The 25,071-nt window shown below is 35.0% G+C and overlaps 4 protein-coding genes across 5 annotated transcripts; 2 read left to right on the plus strand and 2 right to left on the minus strand.

Annotated features, from left to right (window-relative positions):
- Positions 1-1,526: 1,526 nt before the first annotated feature.
- Positions 1,527-5,628, minus strand: LOC140828939 (uncharacterized). Its single transcript, XM_073191816.1, has 5 exons — positions 5,280-5,628; positions 5,053-5,177; positions 4,506-4,732; positions 3,123-4,317; positions 1,527-2,108 (listed from the first exon to the last, which is right to left on the minus strand). Exons 3-5 carry the CDS (start codon positions 4,725-4,727, stop codon positions 2,095-2,097), a joined length of 1,431 nt encoding a protein of 476 aa, XP_073047917.1. The 5' UTR covers positions 4,728-4,732; positions 5,053-5,177; positions 5,280-5,628; the 3' UTR covers positions 1,527-2,094.
- A 1,981-nt stretch (positions 5,629-7,609) lies between these two features.
- On the minus strand, positions 7,610-11,885 carry LOC140828938 (heterogeneous nuclear ribonucleoprotein 1-like). Its single transcript, XM_073191815.1, has 5 exons — positions 11,533-11,885; positions 11,306-11,430; positions 10,765-10,991; positions 9,404-10,601; positions 7,610-8,275 (listed from the first exon to the last, which is right to left on the minus strand). Exons 3-5 carry the CDS (start codon positions 10,984-10,986, stop codon positions 8,262-8,264), a joined length of 1,434 nt encoding a protein of 477 aa, XP_073047916.1. The 5' UTR covers positions 10,987-10,991; positions 11,306-11,430; positions 11,533-11,885; the 3' UTR covers positions 7,610-8,261.
- A 2,272-nt stretch (positions 11,886-14,157) lies between these two features.
- Positions 14,158-18,188, plus strand: LOC140828940 (FRIGIDA-like protein 2). The gene is given in 5 exon segments (XM_073191818.1): positions 14,158-14,473; positions 14,476-15,135; positions 16,279-16,454; positions 17,337-17,519; positions 17,521-18,188. Coding segments are annotated over 5 exon segments (1,644 nt in total). The 5' UTR covers positions 14,158-14,235; the 3' UTR covers positions 17,908-18,188.
- Positions 18,189-20,405: 2,217 nt separating this feature from the next.
- On the plus strand, positions 20,406-24,968 carry LOC140828941 (probable WRKY transcription factor 20). 2 transcript variants are annotated; one of them, XM_073191819.1, is made up of 6 exons: positions 20,406-20,687; positions 21,646-21,840; positions 22,449-22,962; positions 23,706-23,853; positions 23,928-24,083; positions 24,312-24,968. In XM_073191819.1, exons 1-6 carry the CDS (start codon positions 20,436-20,438, stop codon positions 24,793-24,795), a joined length of 1,749 nt encoding a protein of 582 aa, XP_073047920.1. In that variant the 5' UTR covers positions 20,406-20,435; the 3' UTR covers positions 24,796-24,968. The 2 variants fall into 2 exon arrangements, with proteins under 2 accessions (XP_073047920.1, XP_073047921.1); XM_073191820.1 differs by lacking the exon at positions 20,406-20,687 and adding an exon at positions 20,787-21,477.
- Positions 24,969-25,071: the final 103 nt, after the last annotated feature.

Raw genomic sequence — 25,071 nt, forward strand, 5'->3', positions numbered from 1 at the left:
ATATATTGTCACTATAACACAATATTTTATAAGATAATAACAATTATGTTCAAAAAAAAATATTCTCTTCGGGACATACTGATCGAATTGTAAAATTTTTCTATTTAATAATTCAAAATTTAGTCTTTTATCATTAATTTTTCTCATAAAAATAACAGTTTGAGTGATGAATGAGGAAAATTAGGAAAACTAAAATTGATGTTGTTTGTATCGATCAAATTTAATTAAAGAAATCTCTAATTTAATAATATAATAACGATAAAGTATAGATTACAAGTTATAGATAGATATATAACATTATTTAGTTATTTATCAATATTTTATCTTTTTTTTATCAATACGAATTATTCGTTAAATATAGATGTCGTGATATATAAATTGAGTAGGTCTAATGTAAGACCGTCTCACGGATTTTAATTTGAGAGACGGGTCAACCATACAAATATTCACAATAAAAAGAAATACTCTTAGCATCAAAAGTATGGATGACTCAAATAATGGATGCATCTCACAAATACGATCCGTGAGACTGTCCCACACAAGTTTTTACCATTTAAATTTTATTTAAACTACGTAAGACATTCCAAGTATTTGTGAAGGACTATTTAGATAAATATCTTGTTAAATTATTTATAAACGGTTCAAAACATTTTGTATTCAAGTAAATTCATTTTTAGCCGTAAAAATAAATTTTATTTTCGCGCCTGAAATAATCATGTAATATGATGTAGAAATAGATTCTCGAAATAATTCATGCTGAATATAATGATTGTCATATGATGTAGAAATATTTAACTCAAAAAAAAATTATTTTTCATTTTGAAATATTATCAACATGTAGAATACAAATTTAGAAAGTAAATATGATATATGCATAATGCAATTAAGTGTTAATGATATTTAGATTTAGATAACTCAACTTTAAAAGCTAGTTGAATAAGACAAGAATGTCAAACTCCAATAAATTAATCCAGTCGATGTGAGATATTTAACACAACATCCCCATGCTTAGGAATAAACAAATAGAATATGAAATGAAGTTAACACGACATTATCGGTTGATTCATAGGACAGTCCATCAAATAACGATGAGCTCTGATATTATATGATTAAGACTTGATTCAATTCAATATCAGAAGTTAGCTCAATAAGATAACATTGTCTAAGTGAGGTGTATTCAATACAGAGTTTTGATAACTTTTAATGACTTTTTCAAATGATAGAATACACCCCTCTAAGTAAATACATAAAATTCTTAATGATTTAATTCAATTGATGCTAGTGTACTAATTAATCGAAAAATAAAATAATGATTATTTTGGATAAAGTGGATATTTGAAATGTTTGATGTAATATTAGCATTGGAGTATTTTGATTGAAAGTTTTCGAAATGGATTAATAAAATTATCAATTTTGAGTATAACAAAAGAAGGTTAATGAAACAAGATCGAACAACTCAGGCCAGTCTCCAAAACTACATCTATTTCGAATACTTCGGAAATTTTAACTAATTCAAATACAGAATCTCTGCATAAAAAAGAATTTATAATAATGTTTTGTTTTTTTTATTAAAGGGAAAGCTAAGAGGCTATCCCTCTCATTCTCATATTTTTCAAGCTAGTAAAATCAAAGAGAAGCTCACATACAATCTGAGTGAATTACAAATACCAGAAAAAACCAGAAAACTTGGTAAGTCATTCGAGCCGACGAACAGGGGTAAACAAAGAATACAAGAATAACTCTTTACCTTTTCAAATCGTCGAACCAGTGACACCGCCTTTTACTTGAAGGGAAGCACGATAAATACTGTAGAATGGATCTCGTGGAGTATGTCCCGCAATCTGATTTACATCTCAATCGAAATGCTGATAAAAGAACCTAAGTCATCTTTAAAAACCAAGCCTCAAACGCTAACAAAATCCCTCGAAAATACATTTTTTGAACACGTATAGTTTGCAGACCCCTGTTAGCTCTGTGAAACGGCATCATAATGAGAAGAAACATATGTCTACCGAGGGATATGTACTAAAATCACAATTCACGTGCTTTTTTAAAGTCTCCGCTCCTACATTATCTTCAGAAAGATGAAATTTCCTAAGCAGCAATTCCTGAAGAAGGTCATAGAAAGAAAAGCTATGAATATATAATGGCTAGATTTGACAACGTATACCACTAATTAATATTGAAGACAATGTACTGTCTATTGCTCGATGTAATCTTCAGTGAATTTCAAGGATGATTAATATGTTTGAAACATCAGTAAATTATATCATTGTACTGGCACTATTGTCATTCCGACTTGCGTCTAAATTACAGAAAAGACTGCAAGTTAGACATGCTTTCACCCTGTAAAAATTGTCATTGACTTCGGTAAATGCAATTTCTATCGAAATTTTTTAACCTATGAATCTAAAAGAACAACAATACAAGCCATCTATTTCTTTTTAAAAAAAATTTGCTTATATCTCATTAAATATAGTTGTATATGAACGAGATTTATAACAAGACACGGCTATTTCCAGAATCCAGATAATAAATCGATGCTTTATCCCCCTTCCTAGTTTTGTTTACATCAGGTATATGTGGCAATGGAAGATCATCATCAAAGTTGAAAATCTTGACTTTGATCAAGCTAAATCACTTCAAATCACACTGGGAGCATGCATGTTCAACAACATGCACCTGAGTGTGTGTGTGTGACATATATGGTGCGAGGTTCAACACATTACAGCCTACAAGTTCACAACGGTCCAGTTCGAAACATATGAATATTAAAATTACAACCTTGGCATTGTTTCTGTAAATGAGCTAGAAAAAAAAAAAACAGTTTCAGTTTCAGATTTCAGTTTCTGTATTATCTCCACAAATGAAGCAGCAATAAGTCAAAAAAATTTAGCTAATAATACTTCATCCTATACTATGCTTCTATTGAGTAATACGGTCACAACAAATAAAAGAAAGAAAAGAACAGTTGTTATAGGAAGAGCTCAAATATATACCAATGACACTTATGAATCGTCAAATCCCATCTTTTCACGGAAAAAAATATGTTGTAGGATATCACCATTCCATTTTGGTCAACAGCATTATTCGCAAATTTAGCGGAAGGCTAAACAAATTACCTCTTTTGGGTTGTCGGCTTGGAATGTCATAGCCCACCCCATAACTGTCAGAATCTTTAGCAGTGCCATCTTCTGGATTTCCAATACGATAATCCAATGAACCAGAATTACCCAGCTCGGAAGAAGTAGTTTGCCAGGTAGGATCACCATAAACAGAGCCACTGCGGTAAAAGTCCCCATAAGATCCCTCATAACCACTGCCTGATGCAGCAAATGAGGACGATGTAGCCACACCTGTTCCACCGTTTCTTCCAAAACCTCCCATTCCCAGCGAATAACTGTTTTCTCCACCTCTATAGCCAACATTTCCCCCATCATATCCAGAAGAATTGCCACCAACAGATGCAGCAATAGGAGAAGTGCCCCAATTTGCTCCATTGTTTCCAAATACCCCAAAAACACCATTTCCAGAACCAAAGTATGAACCTGAGCTAGCATTATTCGGGGAAGTGTTAAGGCTGCCATTTCCCCATACATTTCTTGATGGTGAGCTGAAAACAGAATCACCTCTGCTGCTACTGGAGTTGTATCCAATAGCGGTATTGTACCTACTCTGGTTACTTCCAAAAAACGGGTTCATAACACGGCCATATCCCAGGTTGCCACTAAAGTTAGAATCCCCTCCAAATCCAGTATTCAACCCTTGCTCCATATTCACTCCCATTCCCAAAGATGGGGAACCAAAATGTGAGAATCCAGCGCGAGAATTAGCTAATGAATTGTATCTACCATCCATTCTGATTCCATAACCTCCAAGAGAGCTCAGATTATACCCCTGGGTATAGCTGTTCAGGAAATTGTTGGGTCTGCTAAATCCATAGTTGTATCCAAGAAGCGGGCTCCGGATAGGCCCGGGAGATAATTCTTTCGGAACTGCTCGCTTAACCTCAACCATCTTACCATTGAGTTCATGGAAGGTTTTGAACAACACCCTATCAACCGCATCCTCTGAATCGTAGGTTATAAACCCAAAACCTCTCGGTCTTTGTGTGTTGTGATCATACATCACGACAGCATCTGTTATGGTACCAAACTGATCAAAGTAACTTTTAAAATCATTCTCAGTCACTGTAGATGCTAATCCTCCTACAAAAATCTTTTTAGTGCGTCCATGTCCCGGTGATCCCTGAATACTACCAGTATTTCGGTTTATCAGGTGCTGATCATCTCTTGGAACAGCTTTCTTTGCTTCCACCTGAAAGTTAAAAGACAATGTGTAGCCCACAAAATGAAACAACGTCCTTATTATCGCAACATAAAGCATGAAAATTAACCAAGAGCAAATTTACAGTCAATTGACTTAGTATACGTAGTATTTGGCAATGCAGATAGCAGCATTTCGAATGCAATGTGATTTGTAAACAATATACTGAACTGACTTACTGTTCGTCCATCAATCATGTGCTTCTCCTTGACCACTCTTTCCGCAACTGCAGGGTCTGCATAGACAACAAAACCAAAACCACGAGCACGACCCGTGATTCGATCTCGCATGATTACAGCCTCTACCACTTGTCCATAGGCTCCAAAATATTCTTTAAGACGATCCTCATCGGTGTCCCAAGAAATCCCGCCAATGAAAAGCTTTCCTTGATCCATCTCCATCTTTTCTGAAAATGCATACCAAATTACCTCAATGTTCAACAATCCTCAATCAAACCAAATAATTAATAAAGATTTGAAAGCAAAAACTGAAGGAGCAACAATCTCGACTACAATATACACTGATTAGATCATAACAATTCTCTGTGAAGTGCCCGAATCAAATCAAGAATGGGTAACTTGATGCAGCACAAAATATAACATAGATTGCAATCGTAGAAGAATCGCAGCAACTCCGAAATGCAAACCATCAAAAGACAAATCTATCAGATCCGGAGATTCACATAAAAACAATAAATAAGAGCTAAACGAAAAAGAAAAATCAGACCTTATCCAGAAAATGAGGCAGGAACCCAGTACTGATCACTGATCAAATATCAAGAGGGAAATGCCCGATTTAATAAAACAGGATTGGATCCTTCATTCATCGGCTAAGATCAAACATACGCAATCCTGAAAACTCAGAACCCACGTAGATCAGACAGAACCCACAAACGATAACAATCAGATGGTCAACAAAAACCAATATTTTGATTCAACTTCGCAAAAACTCACCACCAGAGGAGGAGGAGAAATCAATGGATTGGAGCCAAGATCTAATGAGAGGAATATACATAAATAAAAACACAAGGTATGTTCATCCTCTCACTTTGTTCTCCCCTCTCTCTCTCCAAAGGTCCTTCTCTTCCTTTTCTTTTCCCTTATTTATTCCACTCCTTTTTCACATAATCAAAAGAAATGGAATTTCTTGAGCAATGAAAGGAGATATTGATTATATTTAATATATTATATATTATATAATATACATACACATATATATATATATATATATATTTACAAATATTGTGGGGAGAGAAAGAGAGAGGGGAGGAGGAGGTTGTGTTATAGGAATGGTTAAGCAAATTCATTGGTGTGAGAAAATTTCGAGCCTAAGGTAGACGACAGAAGCTGATGATATTTTAGCTTTATCGTGCTGCTCCGCTAATTTGTCATTCAAAATAATCTATATATTTAAAATTTATTAATATTTTTTTTCATATTTAAATATATATTTACATACGTGAGTAATTTTAGATTTTATGCTACATTTTTTATTTGATTTATGACAAATTAGTAAATTTTAAAAAATCAAATTTATGTGTAAGAAAAAGTATGTTTTACATGTGAGTGCAAGTTCATGAGGCTATGTCATGCAAGTTGTGAATATATGATATGATATTTAAGTTGCTCTTACATCATTTAAATGTGTCCATTTTTTTTAATGACGATGAAAAATTGTAGTCGTTACTTTTCAATGTGTCTTTTGGATAAATATTCATAATAATGATATAACTTACAAACCATTCTAATCAAGTAAATCATATTGAATAATGTGCAACATGACTTACCTAACTAAATAACATATCACGTAACTATGCATTAATTTCGACATTTTGTATTATACGTCGACACATTTAATTTTTTAGAATTCTTTTTTTCAGATAAAAAAATAATATTTTATTCGGCAAAAGATTACCATTAACAACCTATGTTAGATTTATAGTTGGCTTGTAACTAACATATCTCACGTGTATGTATTCTCACATTTCTTGAAATAATTAAGAATCTCATATGGGTATAAAAATGTTTTGTTTTTCTTTCTTTGAGAAATATAAAAAGAAGAAAGAAATGAGACGTCGATCTACTTCTTGTTGCCATTGATGAATTCAACTGCCAAGAAATCTGTATTGGGATTTTGGATAAATTGTAAGAGGACAAGTGGGCATGAAAATTTTGATATGGTAAACTTTAAACGGATGAAGATTTGCTTTGATATGGATTTACAATGTTTATTATTGGCTATCCAAATTTTGTTGTGTGGTTTGAATGAGTTACATATATAATTAGGGGTGTTATAATGTACCGTACCGAAAATCCTATATTGTATACTGTACCGAAAATTTCGGTATAAGAAAATCCATATCGATAACGTACCGAATTCCGGTAAATATAACTAGCATACCGAAATTATACGATATATCGAGATTTCGGTACGATATCAATATATACCGTTTTATACTCAAAAAAAATTACATTTTAAAAATTTTATGAATTTATTGTTTTAAAATATTTTATATTTTTTCAATATTTCGATATTGTGGTATATATCGAAATTTTCAAATCGGATACCGTTACCGTACCGAGAAATTCGGTATTCTTACCGTACCATAACAAAATTTTCGGATACCGACAAAAACCTATATTTTCATAAAATATAGTCATCAAATTAGAAAATTTTCGTTTTGTACTCGAATCTTTTACATCGTCCCCTGCACTGTTCAGTGCACATCCCTTACTTATGACTATATGTAGGCCACAAATCTTGTAATAATTGTTTCCTTGTTATCATTGTTGGAGCAATTTCGAACCATTGTGGGTGTTCAAACCAACCTGGGTAGGTGTTAAGACCCTCACCCACACTGCTAAATAATTTGGGCGTTCAATTAAGTGTTAATAATATTTACGATTCGATAACTCAACCCAAAAAATTAGTTCAATAATAGAATATTGTTCAACTCCAAATATATAACTCTCAATTAATTAATTCAGCAGATGTGAGATAATTAATACAACATCCCCGCACCAATGTATAAACAAATGAACGTGAAGTTTACAAAACATTATTAGATGACTCAGAATAGTCCAACATATAACGATAGGTCTGAACTCTAATGTTATATTAAAATTAAGATTTGAACTTAACTCAATATCAAAAGTTAGATAACATTTTCCAAGTATATACATATCAATCGATGCTAGTGTACTAATTAATCGAGCAGATGAAATAAAATAATGATTATTTTGGATAAAGTGGATATTTGAAATGAGTATAACAAAAGAAGGTCAATGAAACAAGATCAAACAACTCAAGCCAGTATCCAAAACTACATCTATTTCGAATACATTGGAAATCTGAACTAATTCAAATACAGAATCTCTGCATAAAAAAGAATTTCTAACAATGTTTTGTTTTTTTATTAAAGGGAAAGCTAAGAGGCTGTCCCTCTCATTCTCATATTTTTCAAGCTAGTAAAATCAAAGAGAAGCTCACTTACGATCTGAGTGAATTACAAATCCCAGAAAAAACCAGAAAATTTGGTAAGTCATTTGAGCCAACGAACAGGGGAAAACAAAGAATACAAGAATAATACTTTACCTTTTCGAATCGTCGTACCAGTGACACTTGAAGGGAAGCACAATAAATACTGTAGAATGGATCTCGTGGAGTATGTCCCGCAATCTGATTTACATCTCAATCGAAATGCTGATAAAAGAATCTAGGTTATCTTTAAAAACCAAGCCTCAAACGCTAACAAAATATATCCCTCGAAAATACTTTTTTTGAACATGTATAGTTGGCAGACCCCTGTTAGCTCTGTGAAATGGCATCATAATGAGAAGAAACATATGTCTACTGAGGGATATGTACTAAAATCACGATTCGCTTGCTTTTTTAAAGTCTCCGCTCCTACATTATCTTCAGAAAGATGATACTTCCTAAGCAGCAATTCCTGAAGAAGGTCATAGAAAGAAAAGTAATGAATATATAATGGCTAGATTTGACAATGTATGCCACTAATTAATATTGAAGACAGTGTACTGTCTAGCTCGATGTAATAATCTTCACTGAATTTCAAGGATAAATAATATGTTTGAAACATCAGCAAATTATCATTGTACTGCGCTATTGTCATTCCGACTTGCGTTTAAATTACAGAAAAGACTGCAAGTAAGACACGTTTTGACCCTGTAAAAATTGTCATTAATACTCCATTGGTTGCCTCATTCTGCAACTCATATACTTTGTGAGAGAATAATATCACCTTAAAGCTCTAAAAACAACTCCATTACACATGACTTCGGTAAATGCAATTTTCTATCGAAATTTTTTAACCTATGAATCTAAAAGAACGATTATACAAGCCATCAGTTTCTTTTTTAAAAAAATTTGCTTATATCTCATTAAATGTAGATGTACATGAATGAGATTTTATAACATGACACAGCCATTTCCAGAATGCAGATAATAAATCGATGATTTCTCCCCCTTTAAAGTTTTGTTTACATCAGGTATATGTGGCAAAGGAAGATCATAATCAAAGATGAAAATCTTGACTTTGATCAAGCTTAATCACTTCAAATCACACCTGGGGAGAAATGCATGTTCAAAAACATGCACCTGAGTGTGTGTGTGTGTGTCTGCTTGTGCAAAGAAACATAGGTTCGAGACATTACAGCCTACAAGTTCATAATGGTCCGAAACATATGAATATTGAAATTACAACCTTGGCATTGTTTCTGCAAATGAGCTAGAAAAAAAAACAGTTCCAGTTTCAGATTTCAGTTTCAGTACTATCTCCACAAATGAAGCAGCAATAAGTCAAAAAAATTTAGCTAACGATACTTCACCCTATACTATGCTTCTACTGAGTAATACGGTCACAGCAAATAAAAGAAAGAAAAGAACAGTTGTTACATGGTATAGGAAGAGCTCAATTATTATATCAAATTGTTCAATAAATGACATTTATGAATCATCAAATCCCGTCTTTTCAAGGAAAAAAATGTTATAGCATATCACCATTCCATTTTGGTCAACAACATTATTCACAAATTTAGTGAAAGCCAAAATAAATTACCTCTTTTAGGTTGTCTATTCGGAATGTCATAGCCCACCCCATAACTGTCAGAATCTTTGGCAGTGCCATCTTCTGGATTTCCAAGACCATAATCCAATGAACCAGAATTACCCAGCTCGGAAGAAGTAGTTTGCCAGGTAGGATCACCATAAACAGAGCCACTGCGGTAAAAGTCCCCATAAGATCCCTCGTAACCACTGCCTGATGCAGCAAATGAGGATGCTGTAGCCACACCCGTTCCACCGTTTCTTCCAAAACCTCCCATTCCCAGTGGATAACTGTTTTCTCCACCTCTATAGCCAACATTTCCCCCATTATATCCAGAAGAATTGCCGCCAACAGATGCAGCAATAGGAGAAGTGCCCCAATTTGCTCCATTGTTTCCAAATACCCCAAAAACACCACTTCCAGAACCAAAGTATGAACCTGAGCTAGCATTATTCGGGGAAGTGTTAAGGCTGCCATTTCCCCATACGTTTCTTGATGGTGAGCTGAAAACAGAATCACCTCTGCTGCTACTGGAGTTGTATCCAATAGCGGTATTATACCTACTCTGGTTACTTCCAAAAAACGGGTTCATAACACGGTCATATCCCAGGTTGCCACTAAAGTTAGAACCCCCTCCAAATCCAGTATTATTCAACCCTTGCTCCATATTCATTCCCATTCCCAGAGTTGGGGAACTAAAATGTGGGAATCCAGAGCGAGAATTAGCTAATGAATTGTATCTACCATCCATTCTGATTCCATAACCTCCAAGAGAGCTCAGATTATACCCCTGGGTATAGCTGTTCATGATATTGTTGGGTCTACTAAATCCAAAGTTGTATCCAAGAAGCGGGCTCCGGCTAGGCCCGGGAGATAATTCTTTCGGAACTGCTCGCTTAACCTCAACCATCTTACCATTGAGTTCATGGAAGGTTTTGAACAACACCCTTTCAACCGCATCTTCTGAATCATAGGTTATAAACCCAAAACCTCTCGGTCTTTGTGTGTTGTGATCATACATCACTACAGCATCTGTTATGGTACCAAACTGATCAAAGTAACTTTTAAAATCATTCTCAGTCACTGTCGATGCTAATCCTCCTACAAAAATCTTTTTAGTGCGTCCATATCCCGGTGATCCCTGAGTACTGCCAGTATTTCGGTTTATCAGGTGCTGATCATCTCTTGGAACAGCTTTCTTTGCTTCCACCTGAAAGTTAAAAGACAACGTGTAGCCCACAAAATGAGAAGCATGAAAATTAACCAAGAGTAAATTTACAGTCAATTGATTTAGTATACATAGTATTTGGCAACGCAAATAGCAGCAATTCGAATGCAATGTGATTTGTAAACAATATACTGAACTGACTTACGGTTCGCCCATCAATAATGTGCTTCTCCTTAACCACTCTTTCCGCAACTGCAGGGTCTGCATAGACAACAAAACCAAAACCACGAGCACGACCCGTGGTTCGATCTCGCATGATTACAGCCTCTACCACTTGTCCATAGGCTCCAAAATATTCTTTAAGACGATCCTCATCGGTGTCCCAAGAAATCCCGCCAATGAAAAGCTTTCCTTGATCCATCTCCATCTTTTCTGAAAATTCAGACCAAATTACCTCAATGTTCAACAATCAACCTAATAATTAATAAAGATTTTAAAGCAAAAACGGAAGGATCAACAATCTCGACTACAATATACACGGATTAGATCAGAACAATTCTCTGTGAAGTGCCCGGATCAAATCAAGAATGGATAAGTTGATGCAGCACAAAATATAACATAGATTGCAATCGTAGAAGAATCGCAGCAACTCCGAAATGCAAACCATCGACAGACAAATCTATCAGATCCGGAGATACACATAAAAAAACAATAAATAAGAGCTAAAAGAAAAAGAAAAATCGGACCTTATCCAGAAAATGAGGCAGGAACCCAGTACTGATCACTGATCAAATATCAAGAGGGAAATGCCCGATTTAATAAAACAGGATTGGATCCTTCATTCATCGGCTAAGATCAAACATACGAAATCCTGAAAACTCAGAACCCACGTAGATCAGACAGAACCCACAAACGATAACAATCAGATGGTCAACAAAAACCAATATTTTGATTCAACTTCGCAAAAACTCACCACCAAAGGAGGAGAAGAAATCAATGGATTGGAGCCAAGATCTAATGAGAGGAATATACATAAATAAAAAAACAAGGTATGTTCATCCTCTCACTTTGTTCTCCCCTCTCTCTCTCTCCAAAGGTCCTTCTCTTCCTTTTCTTTTTCCTTATTTATTCCACTCCTTTTTCACATAATCAAAAGAAATGGAATTTCTTGAGCAATGAAAGGAGATATTGATACACACACACAAATATTGTAGGGAGAGAAAGAGAGAGGGGAGGAGGAGGTTGTGTTTATAGGAATGGTTGAGCAAATTCACTGGTGTGAGAAAATTTTGGAGCCTAAGGTAGACGACGGAAGCTGATGATATTTGAGCTTTATCGTGCTGCTCCGCTAATTTCATTCAAAATAAAATATATATTTAAAAGTTATTAATTTTTTTTTTCATATTTAAATATATTTTACATATGTAAATAATTTTAGATTTTATGCTACATTTTTACTACGTATTTTATTTTTTAACTGAGGTCTTAAGTGCATTTCAAATACACTCGAAAAAATCAAATACATTTAAGAATGTCATTTTTTTTGTAAAAGTAGATCAAAATTATTTAATCAATTTTTCCTCATTTTTTATTTGATTTATGACATAATAGACATTAAATTAAAAAAAATCAAATTTATGTGTAAAATATTGTATATTTTACATGTGAGTGCGAGGAACATGAGGTTATGTCATGCAAGTTGTGGTTTATGATATGATATTTAAATTGCTTTTACATTATTTAAATGGCTCGATTATTTTTATGATAAAAGGAAAATCATAGTTGTTACTTTTCAGTCAGTATTTGATAAATATTCATATCGACGATGTAGCTTGCAAACCACTGTAATCAAGTAACTTATATTGAACAATATGCAACATCGAGTAAATTGATGATTTACTTATCTAACTAATATATCATGCACCTAGTGAATTTTAAATCTACTCTATAATCTTGTGAATAAATTTGTCGAATTTAATAACAACTATATTATGTGAATCAATTCAAAATCACCAAATAATCTAAAATATAACTATTTTGGTATTTTTTTTTCTTTTTAACCGTTATTAAATATTTTATTCGCGATAAAATGTTACAAAAGTTTCTTGTTGGTATTTTTTTTTTTTGTTACACAAATTGAGAGAGAGATATTGGCAGATATTCATTAATTTCGTAATTTTGTGTTGTACGTCCACACATTTAATTTTTAAAAATTCGTTTTTTAGATAAAAAGATCATTTATTCGACAAAAGATTACCTTAACAACCTATGGTAGCAGGTAGATTTATAGTTGACTTGTAATAAACATATCTCACATGTCTATATTCTCATAATTCTTGAAATAAATAACTATCCGTTATAATATATATATATATATATATATATATATATATATATATATATATAAACACATGGAATAAATTATGTTATAATTTTTTTACAAATAATAATTTAATAAATATATATGAATATATGCATTTTTTAATACATATTGAGTAGCAAGATGACACTTACAATTAGAAAAAATTACAAGTATTAAATTACGATCACAATTTTCATTTTCTTGAAAATTCAAGTTATTAATCAATGATTAATTTTTAATTAAATTTCTAAGATAAAACATGGAGGACTTGGCATTTATAATTGAGAGATTTTTTCTAATTTTTAAAATTAGACATATTATTTAGATTCATCTAGAACATATAACTGATCGATATACCGTCACAACCAATTTTAATGTTTTCAAATATCACGGCATAAGTTGAATAATATTTCTTGCTCACAAAGTTATAATATTCTTGAATAATTTGCTCAGAAATCTTTATTTTTGAGACGAGTCAATTGATATTCACAATAAAAAGCAATACCCTTTCATAAAAAAAATATATTTTTTCATGGATGACTCATATAAGATATTTGTGTCACAAAATACGACATGTGAGACCGTCTCACACAAATTTTTACCTAACTTTATGTGTGGCATAAATAGCTAATGTTGGTTCGGTTGTGTTGGTAGCTATCCGCATCAATATGGATTTCAGCATTCGATGAGATTTTACCAACATTTGTATTTATTCGGATTCTCTTTCGACAGTTCAAGCAGAGTATTTCGACATTTCATCTCGTTACAACAAAATGAGAAAAATTGACCAATAGTGTTGCACATTTGTTAAATTGCAAAGTTTTAACGTTTGACTCAAATGTAGAATGGCTTAACGAGGATTGTCCTCGTTGTCAAAAGATGTCAAACGTGATTATTTGAAAAGCTTCCTAATAAAATATTTCTTTTCCTAAAAAAAATGTTTTTACAAAAAATTAGAAGTGAAGACCATGTTTTTTAAATTTTGAAGTAAAAATTAATGTTTTACTTCGCCGGTGTTATTACCGAAGTTGATCAGTATATATTACTTCAACATTAATAATTACCGAAATAACGAGTGACGAAGTAACAACCAAAAATCCTACTAACGAGACTTCATGAAATCCAGAACCGAAGAAAATCATACAAAAGAACAGTTCAAATTTAAATTTACATGGTGAAAGTGACCTTGGTTGTTTGGTAGATATATTTACGTGACTCACAAGTCTCAGTTAATATTGGGCCGTTGCCCGAAAGCCCATAGATTTTCTGTAGCAATCGGTTCCTCTTCTTCTCCCCCCATTCCACCATTGATGCATGACATTTACGCTTCATGGTTATCGGAATAGTGTTCCGATATTAGTCTGGTTCCTGGTTTATGTATTTCGGATGAGTAGAAAAATTATGGCTTTAATGAATCTGATATCGATTCAAACGGCGCTCGACCTCGTCGAGTCGAAGAAGGAAAATCTCAGAAAAGCTTTTGAAGAGTTGCAGTCGCACTCATCTTTGCTGTCTTCATTTACTTTCACGTGGAATGACGTAGAATCCTATGTTAATCCACTCGATCCGACCTCCTCCAGAAGTTCTCTACCCTCCAGGCCCAGGAATCTCTGAAGATTCGGAAGCCCAAACCCGTGAAGCTTTACGCGTCGGACCCAATTCCAGCCCGGCCGGAATTGAAGTCTTTATGTGAGAACATGGACGGTCTGGGTTTGCGTAAGTATGTGCTTGACCGGCCCAAGGAAAGAACCGCCATTAGGGTGGAGTTGGCTGACGCGTTGAAGCACGCGTCGGATCCGGGTTCCATGATTTTGGATGCCCTGGATGGATTTTGTTGCGCAGGGTCGGATTCAGGCTTTGGGTCTGAGCTGGGAGCGTTGAAGAGGGCTTACGCAGTTTTACTGGAGGAGTTTTTGAGGGTTGGGTTCGATATTGGGGCGGAGGCCAAAGAAAGAGCGGCAGCTATTGCTGCTGAGTGGAAGGGGAAGATGGCAAGTGTGAGTGATGGGAACGGTGGAGATGAAGACGAGGAGAAGAAAGAAGACATAGGGGGTTTGGATAAGTTAATCTATCTGCAGCTCTTAGCTGCGTACAAACTGGTAAGTGATGGTGGCTATGATGCAAATGAGTTGATCAATGATGTTGTCATGATAGCTAGGTGCCGGCAAGCTGTGGAGTTGTGTCAAGCGATTGGACTTGAGAGTCGGGTTTCCGGTAAATTGGGGTTATTAGCATTTCACAGCTGCGTTTGCCTGTTATATTACTCTTATTAATATGTGCTTGTATCAGTGTGAATTTTCTTTGTTGTGTGCTGGAAAAGAATGTAGAATTGGGGGGCTTCGCCTCTTGAATCTGGATGGTTTTGATTCATTTGAATTTTTTTTGTGGAATGGATATCTTAGATTTTCTTTAGAATAACCATTTTTTTGTGGAATGGATATCTTAGATTTTCTTTAGAATAACCATTTTTTTGTGGAATGGATACCTTAGATTTTCTTTAGAATAACCAACTTGAATGAATGATTTTGTCTATCACTAGTAATTTCCTCTCTGGGTTTAACTAAAGTTCAGATTTTTTGGTTGATATTCGGTGCTATGACTGTAATCTTTGCGAGTTCGCGCTTGGATCAAGTCATTTGAAATTTAGTATTTAAGTGTCTCCTCTAGATGGAAAGTTTTTATTTGCCGAAACAAAGATATCTTCACAGTTGTTTATGTTGTTGAAAAAAAAGAAACATCAGTATGTTGACTTCAATTCAGTTTTACAGCCGGCGTTGTAGTGGTGAAGAAAGTTAGAGTTTAAGCTGAGAATAAGTTTGAAACTGGCTTTGGAAATGGAAATTTACTAAATCTTGATGATTTATTGTTGATATGAAAACAAGGACAGTGAACCTTGGTGGTTAAGATGGAAATTATGATCTTATATTATTCACATTTTCTATTACTTTTTTTAGCAAAATGACCACGTGTTACCGTTTGTTTGTGTTTTGAATTTATTTATTTTCATCTCCGGGTAGTACATGGGATAAGAATGTTGCCTGCCATTGGATGAAAAAGTAATTTATTTTTGTCGCATCTGTCCTCTTTTTGTATGCATTATCTTTGGTCAATTCACGTCATTGGAGACACCTGTGCCTTTACAAGTTTGATGTTCAAGTTTGGTGCCTTCTCTACCTTAAAGCAAGTGCGTGAGTCACTGAGTTGGTGTACATAAATGTATGGTTTTGAAAAGCGACTTATGTTTTTGTTTCTTTAATATGTGTAGCATCGCAAGATTTAGTTACCTCTGCTGTAATATTGCCATGTTTATCTGTTTTAATTCGGATATTGAACAGCTATATTCGTGGCTTCCAACAGATATTGTGAAGAAACTGATTGATAAGGGCAAACAAATTTTGGCTCTCAAATTCGTTTTTGAATTTGAGTTAATTGATGAGTTCCCTCCTGTGCCCTTGTTGAAAGCATATGTAAATAATTCTGAAAAACTTTCTCAACAAGTGCCCAAGAGTGGGAAGGGATCCCGTCAGTCATTGGTAATATTTTATATGCTTTTGAGATGGTATTACTATTGTGATACTTTTCTTGGAGATTGATAATTTATTAGATACATGTGCATGTGAACACAATTTCATTCACATTTCTCCATAAAATCTGTTTCGCACGCGTGCAATTTGGAAGGACAAGTTGTATAGAATAGGTTTCTCAAAATACAATTTCGCTCTGAATAGTTGTGTTGATGATCTGTGGAATATATGATATCCATAATCCAAAAGAAGTGGTGTAAATTTGAAATTTAGTCCAACACGTTAGTATTTGAATCAGATTTTTTTTATTACAGGCCTATGTAATTCTCCATTTGTATAATTTTTTTAAAGCCTAAATGACACAACTTTAAAATAAAACCACATTGGATTAGCTGGCATCAATCTTTTTCAAGCCTCAAATTGTCTGCTACCAGACCCCAGATAAATAATTTCACTGAGAACTTCAGAATCAGATCTTTGATCTTGAATTTTTTTCTGTATTTTGATTCTGGTCTAGCATGTCATGGTCCTTGTGGATTTTGAGTTGGATATGATTTGTCGAGAATTTTTTGATTTGGTCCAAATCAACAAATTGGACATGCTTACGTTCTTGCACCCATTTCATTTTTATCTTTCATATAAATTTTGCACAAAAGGATGATATTGATTTGGCTATATTGACATTTTTCAACGACAATTTTGGCATTGTACATATAATGCGATAAAATATTTACGGAAACCTTTCTAATGGGGTGTAACAAATAGTAATTATAGGGCTTAAAATAAAGTTGTTTGTGGAATTTATCAACCAAACAACTAATTTTAAGTGTATCTGAGTCTTCTGTTATGCATCTACTAAAGCCAGAGACTAACAGCCCATTTTTTTTGTAGAATGAGGCTGCAACTAAAGAAATTAATGCATTAAAGGCAGTGATTAAATGCATCGAGGATCACAGCCTGGAATCTCAATACCCAAAATCTGTACTGGTGAAGCGTATTGAGAAATTGGAGAAAGAGAAGGGTGATAGGAAAAGGGCTGCACCAGCAGCTACACCTAGGCCACAACAGAATTTGAGGCGACCCCCCCCAAAATGGAAACAAGAGGATGAGAGCTGCTATCGGTCGGAAATTTCCCGCGAAGCCTGTGGTTCCCCCACCACAACCTTCGTTGGTGCAGAGCTCAGGTTTGTTGCCAGATTACACTGCACGATACCTCAGCGCATCTGCTGGGGCCTATGGCGTGGCAGGTCCAATTGCTGCTCCTGCTGCTGCTGTACCATATGCAGGCTCATCTGCCAGCGTGTATGGATTGTCAGGAGCTGCCCCTTTGGGCTATAATCCAACTGCATCTGGTTCTTATCCTACTGAACCACATGTGCAACCAGTTTATTATGATGGGGCTGTTGGTTATGGTGGATATAATATCCCATCTCAATACCAACCAGTTTACTATCAACAGTAAACATATTACTCTTCCAGAAATGGATGGTCTCGTCTTTGTTGCATGTCTTGATTTTAGATCAACGTTTTCAAAAGCATGCTTCTGCGTTTTGATTAATGTGATTTTAGCGCAATGGCAAGATTCCGTCGTGTTGTTAACGATGATCGATTATTGCAGTATTGTCTGTGCCAAGATTGGTCCAGGTGTTCTGCTCTCTTAGATTAATCATGACTTGTCTCATGTTGATCTTTCACTTTAAAGAATTTTTGTTACCGCTAGGAATAATTGTTTCTTAGCGAGTAGTTTATGCTAGCTTAGCCATTTTCTCTTGAATATGCGGAATTTTCTTGTGAAATCAGGAAACAATATTCTGTCAGACTTTCTGGCTGAATCTTGTTACCATGAAAACTCTTGGCCTTGGTCATCTGACCAGTGATCAAATGGGCACCTATATGACTCATTTCAAATTTTGTCAATTTTTTTGAAATTTTATCGAATGTTACCATCGGTCCCATACAAACCATTCTTTAGATCTTTTGAAATCAAAGCAATATTTTAGTTTGCGATGGTTAAGAAAAGCCGATTATTTGTGGTCTGACCTCCAAAAATTGACACAACAGTTTCAAATGGCTATAAGCCACGCACAGTATAAGCTTCTTCCAGTTCAGTATACATGCCGAGGTCGATAACCAAGAACCTTAACGTGTATTGTTTCATCGAATGTTCGACGAGACCTTTAAAGTTTATGCACGGGATGCATGCGTAAATGATTTCTTATCTTTCATTCGCTCACCAGCCAAAATGATTCTTTATTAGTTCCTTTCTTCCATGATTCTTGGCAATTATAATGCCATTTTTTTAGTTTGGGGTGTTTTTGGTGGAACAACAGCAGTGTTCTGCACTTTCTATCAAGCCGTGTTTCGAAGATTTTCGAGACATTTCCCAGGGCATTGTCATGTTCCATCGTTTGGCATGTATGACTATGTCTTCTTTTTTATATACGAACGGGGTGTAATATTTACTTATACCCAACTAAATTAAACACCTCGGGTGAATCAATTGAACGACTATGTCACTGCCTACAATTGTTTGAATCTGTTTCATTGTCTGTAATGGCAACATTGGTTTTATTCAGCTTTCTGCTGTGTAAGTTTTGCTTGTAAAGACGACACACACACATAAATATATTCTTTGATTTAACAATTTTACACTCACACACACACACACACACACACACAAACAGATATATATATATATATATATATACACTACTTTTTCTTTTTCTTTTTCTTTTTTTACTTTAAAGTTAAAATATTGAATTTTAATGCGATACGCGATGGGATTGAATGTCTGCATCCACAATTTAAATGTTACATAAAAACTGATTTTACTCGATAAAACGATTGAGATGTATTTAAAATAGTCTTGTAATAGCAATTATTTTGTAATGATAGTAATTAATAATTGCAAAATTAGAAACTAAAATAAATTTCACCGTTGCCAACATTTTAATTATATCCTAGAAATCATTTTGGAACATCAAATTAACATTGGAAAAGTACCTTAATATTAGAGTGGGTTTCATGTGAGATCTTCTCACGGATCTTAATATGTGAGAAAGGTCAACTCTATTCATATTCACAATAAAAAGTAATACTCTTAGCATAAAATGTAATATTTTTTCATGAATGATCCAAATAAAAGATTTGTCTCACAAATACGATCCGTGAGACGGTCTCACACAAGTTTTTGTCATAATTTCTTATTGATAAGTTGAAAACATGATAATTTGATTTATCTCATATCATTGACAAGATCTAAAATATATATAATAAAAATGTATGATTAATAAATTCATTCAGTTATGGAAAAAGAGTGGGTCTCATATGGATTTTAATCTGTGAGACGGGTCAATCATACTCATATTCACAATAAAAAGTGATACTCTTAGCATAAAAAATAATATTTTTCATAGATAACTCAAATAAGAGATCCGTCTCACGAATACGACCCGTGAGACTGTCTCACATAAGTTTTTGTCATGGAAAAAGAGTGATAAATTTGTTTACTAAAATATTAATGTTGGAATTAATATTTATTTTTATGACAAAAATTAGATGCTTATTAAAACACCATGCATGTGGGGATAAACAGTTAAAAATTAATTTAATAATAAATAAATGTGAGAATGAATAACGCAGAAACTGGATGAGGACAAGTCACTGACAACTCAACTCCGTCCACGTACGGGCCTTCGACAAGGTTAACTCGACCCTACCCATGCGGGCACTGCCTGCAGAGGTCGATCTAACGGCTCGAATTTTTCCGAGTCAATTTTTTTATTTTTTTTTAACATGAAGGTGGGCCCGGATCACTCATGTGGAGTGATCCGGGCCGTTCACTACCCGTGCAGGCACTGCCTGCACGGGTAGGGTGAAACAAATTCGACAAGATCACACGATTTTACCCCTGTGCGAAATGTCGATATTGCCCCCCACCCATTTCATCTAGTGTCGAAAGGCACCACCCGGCCCGGCCCCTTTCTCATTATGGAAGACTTTCAGTCACTCTCTCAGTCTCCCTCCGATAATGCCTCCGCGCACGTGCCAGATGGATGCTCCTCCGCAGCCTCGGACGCGGCTGTGCAGAGCGGTGGTGGATGTGGATCCAGTAATGGAGCTAAGTACAGGCTCATGTCTCCGGCCAAGCTCCCGATCTCTAGGTCCACGTGTATTACGATTCCTCCTGGACTCAGTCCGACGTCGTTTCTCGAGTCACCTGTTCTTCTCTCCTACGTCAAGGTCACAATTTTATGGAACTTGAATTTGCCTCTTCTTCTTTTTTTTTAACTTGTTAGTGGCTAGTGTAATTAATTGGTTCTATTCTCTACGAAGAATCGGTTTCGGATTCGATTCCTACTTTTGTGAATCGAGTATGTAGTTCGAATGATTAAATCTGAAGGATTTAAGTGCTCCTGTGTGAGGAATTGTCTGTTGTAGGTCTTGATTGTGAGAATACTTTTTAAGAGCTTTAAGAGTGTGAATGGCCAAAATTGGTGTTATGCGAACTAAAGGTTCTCGTAGTGGGGTATTTGTGGAATATTTCAGTTGATTTTTATTATTGATTTGATATTAGGTTCTTTTTTTCATCATACTGCTGATCGCTTAATCCTCTTCCTTTTCATTTAGTGGCTCATTTGGGGAATATTAATGGGAAGTGAATAGGATGTGTGAATTCGGGACCGTTGTTTTATTATGCTAAAGGAAAGTGATATTAGTTTCTCCATGGAATTATTTGCTCACTTTTCAACCTTTTGGAATTGGAATATTTTTAAATTAATTTCAGAAATATGATATGTAATTTCTCTGTTGTTTCTTCACTTGGTGAATCTCCTTTACTTGTTGGTGCATGATATTTTCCTTTGTGTTATTCTGCCAACATGAAAGATGTTTCACTTAAATAATGAGCTTCTTGAATGCGCATCAAAGGAATTTATCCCACTATGATTACGAGGATCAATCCATAAAATCATTGCTTTCCTATTGCGCTTGACAAATTTAATGGTCTTTGTGGGTGCATATGAGATTGATGGTAAAGGATCATTGTTATTTCTTTTCTAACGCCTGATAAATGACTGAAGAACGAGAATCCCTATTTGAATAGATTGGAAAGTTTTTAATGCTATTCAATGGCTGTGGAGAGACTTGAATCCTCAATTGTGACCCTTTTTTCCCTTGCAATGCTTTATCAATTTTGCAGGTGGAGCCTTCTCCAACCACGGGTTCTCTTTTTAAGCCTCAGTTGATGCAACGAGCTTGTGAAAATTCAGTGCTATCATCTGAGAAAATTTATTCCCGTGGCAATACCATTGATGGAATAACATCCGGTGATTTTGAGTTTAAGTTCCTCGCTGGATCTAATACTGCATCAGAATTACCATCTACAGGACAGGCTGTAATGTTCTGAATCTTTATGTTGTGCGATTGTTCTTACTATATAGTGTTCCCCCATCTTCAGCCATAGAACAAGTGACTCTGGTTTACTTTAAAAAGAGTTGGAAAATTATTTCCATTTCACACCTCTTTTTTCTTAGGTAAAAGCAAATCCAAATACTGTTTTGATGAGAATGTGAGTTTGAAAATCAAAACCTATTGTAATATGATTAGCAGATTCCTCCTTACTCCTTTACTTCACGATCTTCAAACAGATACCAGCTATCACTTGTTTGCCACTTCTTTTGCAAATTCGCCGTTGTCTTATTGTATAATAGCTGTCATGTATGATAAAATCTATATATTGGGAATCATGAAATTATTTGATCCCTTTGATATAATTATAAGGGATTCTAGTCTAAATTCTTCAAATTACAAATCTAGTTTAAATTCTTCAAATTACAAATCTCCAAAAACTAGGATTCATTTGCATCAAATGGTCCCCTTTTTAGGAATGCATTATTGTATCCAAATTTTAAGTTGATACATATTGCGAAAGGTCTTAGCGAGTCATAGTTTTATGAGTATTGGCTGATTTTTTTTACTAATATTATTATTTCTTCGTGACAGATTCCGGTGGGGTTTAATGTAAACGGACCATTTGGTCAAGCTCAAGATCAACGATTTTCACAATCATCAGCACCTTCAAATTTGGCGACATATGGGCTATCGGAGTTGAGAGTAGCTGCACCTATGAGTGTGCATGAGACATCAGCCTGTAGTACTGCTGATGAATTAAATCATGGAAGGCAGTTAACTACAACGGTCATTTCTGATCCTAAAGATAGCAGCCCATCAGCTACAGCTGATAGAACATCAGATGATGGATATAACTGGAGAAAATATGGGCAGAAACTGGTTAAAGGAAGTGAGTTTCCAAGAAGTTATTACAAATGTACTTATCCTAACTGTGAAGTGAAAAAGATCTTTGAACGATCTCCAAGTGGACAAATTACTGAAATTGTCTACAAGGGATCGCATGACCATCCAAAACCTCAAGCTGCCCGTCGACAAAATTCTGGTGCTCTTATATCCATTCAGGAGGAGAAATTGGATCAGAGCCTGTCATTCATGGTTCAAGAGGGTAAACATGCCAAACACTGATGAATTTTTCTTTTTAATGATTAAAATGCTTGAGAGCATTAATTTTTGGTGGCCTTGAGTAATTTCGTTTGACTTGGGTGAATCATCATGAATAAATATATTCTTAACTAAATTCTCAACTTGTCTATTAAGTATTCAGCTCAAGAATAATCACTGCTATGTTTATCAGTGAACCTAGCTCTAAAGCTTTATTCATCTGTTTGCACTTCCATGGCTAATGGGTTTTGCTAATCATTATTTTAAACTTTTTTCCTAATGTACATGCTTAAAATGGATTTGGTAGGAAGAGCTGGCAAATCTGTTTGAAATATTTGTGTTGTTCCAAAGATTTTTGTCATCAGTAGCAAGGAGAAAGTGCAGTACTTAGCTAGATAGATGACTGCATGTTCCATCGGACGTTGATTATTTTGTATTGTACTGATCAAATGTTTTGAAGGTTTGTAACTTTCTTGGACAAACTTAGCTTACACCTGACAGTCAATTTTTTGAAGAATCTGATGTTTGTACTTGGGCCTGAGCTGGTCATCTTCCTTGGTTTAGGTCACGGACGATGGTGTTTGTGCTTGACTTATAAAATATCTCAACTGATTTTTGTGTTTGAATGCTCAGAGTGCAAACTCCGCTCGGCTCTAGTCAGCTCACTGAATGGAGCTACCAGACACGTGTTAATTATGATCCCCACATTTAAATTTATTTCTAATTTCAATTCCATTTTTGTTGAAGACAAGTTGCATATAAGCAATCTGGAGCCCAATGTCTCTTTGGTGTTATCTCCTCGGAAAGCAAATGAGGATGGTCTAGATGGTTCAGGCTCTCAGTTTTTGGCCATCAATGAAGAAGTCGATGAAGATGATCCTGTTTTGAAGCGAAGGTATTGTATTTTTAGATTTTCCATAAATATATAACAGCCATCTTACTCAATTCTTCTACTAAAAACTGGAGCAGGAGAATGGAGGATGGTCTTGATGTTACACCAGTTGTTAAGGCCATTCGCGAACCACGAGTTGTCGTTCAAACTATCAGTGAAGTTGATATTCTAGATGATGGGTATAGGTGGCGCAAGTATGGGCAGAAAGTGGTCCGAGGGAATCCCAATCCAAGGTATGTTTTAAGTCAAGGCTTAAGCCTGACTTTTAAGATCAAGTTAAAAAACCACTAGCTTGCATTCTTTCTTCAGATTCAAAGTTGTAATTGATCTTTATGATTTGTTTCATCAGCATTTTTTTTCTTTGTTAAAAGTAGTATCAAATCTGATTTCCTGATTCTGAACACTCGTCAACATGTTTCACGAACTTGCCTTTTTACTTGTTTGTTTTGTCTGTAACCCAGGAGTTATTACAAGTGCACAAATGCTGGGTGCCCAGTCAGGAAACATGTGGAAAGGGCGTCAAATGACCCCAAAGCTGTCATAACTACATATGAGGGTAAGCACAACCATGATGTCCCAACTGCTAGAAACAACAGCCATGAATTTGCTGGAAACACTCCGTATACCATAACTTCAAAAATCAGGCCAGAGGGGAGTAATTCACTCAGTCTTGACCTTGGTGTCGGAATTAGCCGTGTTGCTGAGAATAGATTGAATGAGCATGCACACACCTCAAATGCTGAAGACAGAGACCAAATTGCACAGCATGATTCTGGTATGAAGGTAGTTCAACAATCTCCTGCTTGCTATGGTATTGTAAATGGTGGCTTGAATCTGTATGAAAATAGGGAAAAAAAGGTCGAGGTTCATACCTTTCAGACTCTCCCTATCCATCCTTCTAACCAATGTCAACAAAACCCTGGAAGAATACTTATGGGGCCTTAAAATTGTTTCTGTATGTTGAGAATACGTAAAGTAAATTTGGGTTATCATTTCCCAGCATTTCTTATTTATCGAGCTGGGAAGATCTTGTGCCTATGCCTTAGGTAAGTTAGGAATGCTGCTGCACTGACTTGTGTATTATGTTGTTTCATGCCTAAAAGGCGTTCCATTTTCAATGTGAGCCTCAATCATGTTCTCCATGTTCTAGTTCCTTTATTCACGTGCAAGACAATTTCACGAGTCCAAAATTTGAACATGAAGTCATGAGTTGAATTTCAC

The sequence above is a fragment of the Primulina eburnea genome, chromosome 4 (assembly GCF_022965805.1).
Source record: "Primulina eburnea isolate SZY01 chromosome 4, ASM2296580v1, whole genome shotgun sequence".
Classification (NCBI taxonomy): Eukaryota; Viridiplantae; Streptophyta; class Magnoliopsida; order Lamiales; family Gesneriaceae; genus Primulina; species Primulina eburnea.